Source organism: Aptenodytes forsteri, unplaced genomic scaffold, assembly GCF_000699145.1.
Source record: "Aptenodytes forsteri isolate BGI_AS27 unplaced genomic scaffold, ASM69914v1 Scaffold231, whole genome shotgun sequence".
NCBI classification, from domain to species: Eukaryota; Metazoa; Chordata; class Aves; order Sphenisciformes; family Spheniscidae; genus Aptenodytes; species Aptenodytes forsteri.
The window spans coordinates 779,908-782,430 of NW_008796046.1; the positions used below are offsets into that span (position 1 = coordinate 779,908).

The 2,523-nt window shown below is 40.1% G+C and overlaps 1 protein-coding gene across 1 annotated transcript in view; it reads left to right on the forward strand.

Moving 5' to 3' along the window:
* Positions 1-2,523, forward strand: part of FCHSD2 (FCH and double SH3 domains 2) — a 177,232-nt gene that overhangs the window by 169,413 nt on the left and 5,296 nt on the right. Inside the window, exons 13-16 of the mRNA XM_009286111.2 lie at positions 484-618; positions 1,419-1,502; positions 1,632-1,809; positions 2,184-2,404. Coding sequence (XP_009284386.1) covers positions 484-618; positions 1,419-1,502; positions 1,632-1,809; positions 2,184-2,404 — 618 coding nt within the window. The remainder of the gene's footprint in view (positions 1-483; positions 619-1,418; positions 1,503-1,631; positions 1,810-2,183; positions 2,405-2,523) is intronic.

The window sequence follows — 2,523 nt, forward strand, 5'->3', positions numbered from 1 at the left end:
GGTACCTTAATCCTTTAATAGTGTAAATTCTCAGTAAGTGACTCTTTTTTCCATTAAACTATTTGCTATTCCTCTGAAACGGCATCTCCAACGTCCAGTAGTCACTGTTTCACAGCTTATATAAAAAATAGATAACTGTCCAGCAGTTGAGTTGGAGCTTCCAAAATCTTCTACACTTGTTTTTGAAGTACAGGGCCCCGTGCTTGAATGAAGAAATACAGCTGAGTTAGGCAAAGATGTAATTTGGTGACAGCTCTTATTCTTTCGCTTCCCTGTATTTGCTTTGTTTGGTGACTGCTTTCCTGATGTTGTTTGGGAATCGTATGTTGAAGAGTATTTAGTTACTGGGTTTTTTGCCCAGTTTCAATAATCGTAAGTAGTAAAAAAACCACACTGAAGAATACTGATCAACTCATTGCTATTGTTAGTTCTTCACTTATTTTTACTTGATGGTGTAATGCCAAATTTAATTTGTTTTAACAGATTAACACTGATGCAGAAAAGGAAGAAGGTGAAGAGTTTGAAGACAGCATGGATGTTTTTGATGACAGTAGTTCTAGTCCTTCTGGTACTCTAAGGAATTATCCTCTCACCTGCAAAGTTGTTTATTCATATAAGGTAAAAATCACAAATTAGATTAAAATGAGTTATGCAACAAACGAATAATAGATGTAACTGTTCTGTGGGAGTTTGAGGTCGAATGTCAGCGTTTGGCTCAATAATGGTGCACATTAAATATATCTAACATCTAGTTGTGAAAAACCACAGCAGTGTAAAATCCGTGACGTCGTGAAACACATTTATGCTACAGTCCAGCAGAGTTCTGGAGTCCATGTACGAATTGACGTATGTAGAGATGTCCCTGCCTGGCTTCAAGGAGACCAGCTGCCACCAGAAGATGTTGTAATTTCTGTTGCTGAGCCGGCGTGGCTATATTCGAAATGCCTTCTCGGTGTTAGGCATGCTTGTATGCTGTACAACAAAGCTCTTCTTTGTACTGTAATAGTGAAACCACCATTCATGAGTCAAAGCTTTGCTGACAAACTGCATTCATGCTATTTACTTCTGCTAGCACTGCTAGGTCAGTTGTAAATCACACCGCTGCGGTAGCCGAAGCCAGTGGCAGACTTCAGAGTACGGAGTAATTAGGGTTTCAAAAGTAAATAGTGTTCGACGCGCTGGGTGGTATTCAGGATGCTTCCATCTATCCTCTTGAGTGAAACAGGGTCTTGTGAGTGCCAGTAGGTATACAGAAGAACCTTTATTAATATGTTTTAAAGTATGCTACATCATAAAATTTTCCATTTTTTAAAAAACTTAAGTTTTGATGAAAGTCTGGATGAGAACGATCTTTACACTGCCTGTCCCGTGCACCTGAAAACACTTTTATTTTCTAATCTCCCTGTCACATACTGCAGGCTTCTCAGCCAGATGAATTGACCATAGAGGAGCATGAGGTATTGGAGGTCATTGAAGACGGAGATATGGAAGACTGGGTAAAGGTATCATTTTTCTGAGATTGTTTTCTTTTCGCTATTACTTTTAGAAAATGGAACTTTGGGAGAAAGTACTTGGATTCTTTTCAGACTGGTATGCAAAAGCCGAGCATCTTTTATGTCGTTTATGTACAGGCACGGAATAAAGCGGGTCAAGTGGGCTATGTGCCAGAGAAGTACCTGCAGTTCCCGACGTCCAGCAGTCTGCTGAGTATGCTACAGTCCCTTGCGGCACTGGATAGTCGATCACACACCTCAAATAACTCCACTGAGGCCGACTTAGTCTCAGGCAGCCTGAACGGAGACTCCAGTGGTAGGTACCAATAAATAAATAAATAGTATTTTAAGCCTGTTCTCGAAAGCATTCTGCATATCGAGTTTGGATGTTGCGGATGAGAATTTCTCCTATTTGACCTGTATCTAAGTACAACGGTTCTCAGTAATTATCTATCTCATATCAAATCTGCGTAATTTACCTGGCTGTCACATAGCGTTGGGATTAACATTAACTAAAATTAAGGAAAACTAAAATAATTTGACTCAGCAATTACAGAATCATGGAATCATTTAGGTTGGAAAAGGCCTTTGAGATCATGGAGTCCAACATACATAAAAGTATGTGTAGTACTTATTATTTTTTTTAAGCTCATGCCAATTACACATTTTTTTCCCTCTTCCATTCTTCAGTCTGTTTTGTAAAAGCACTTTATGATTACGAGGGCCAGACAGATGATGAGCTGTCCTTCCCGGAAGGAGCGATCATCCGTATCTTGAACAAGGAAAATCAAGATGATGATGGCTTTTGGGAAGGAGAATTCAACGGACGCGTTGGGGTGTTCCCATCAGTATTAGTCGAAGAGCTTACAGCTTCAGAAAATGGAGAGACTCAGTGGATTGGAGATATTCAGGTATGTAAAGAGTTGAGGTGCTAGCTTGCACGTATGATATTAGTTTGTTAGGGCAATTTTGCAAGGCTGCAAAGATCTGCCGCTTCCTTAGGGTGGGGGGGGGGGGAATCAGAACCAAT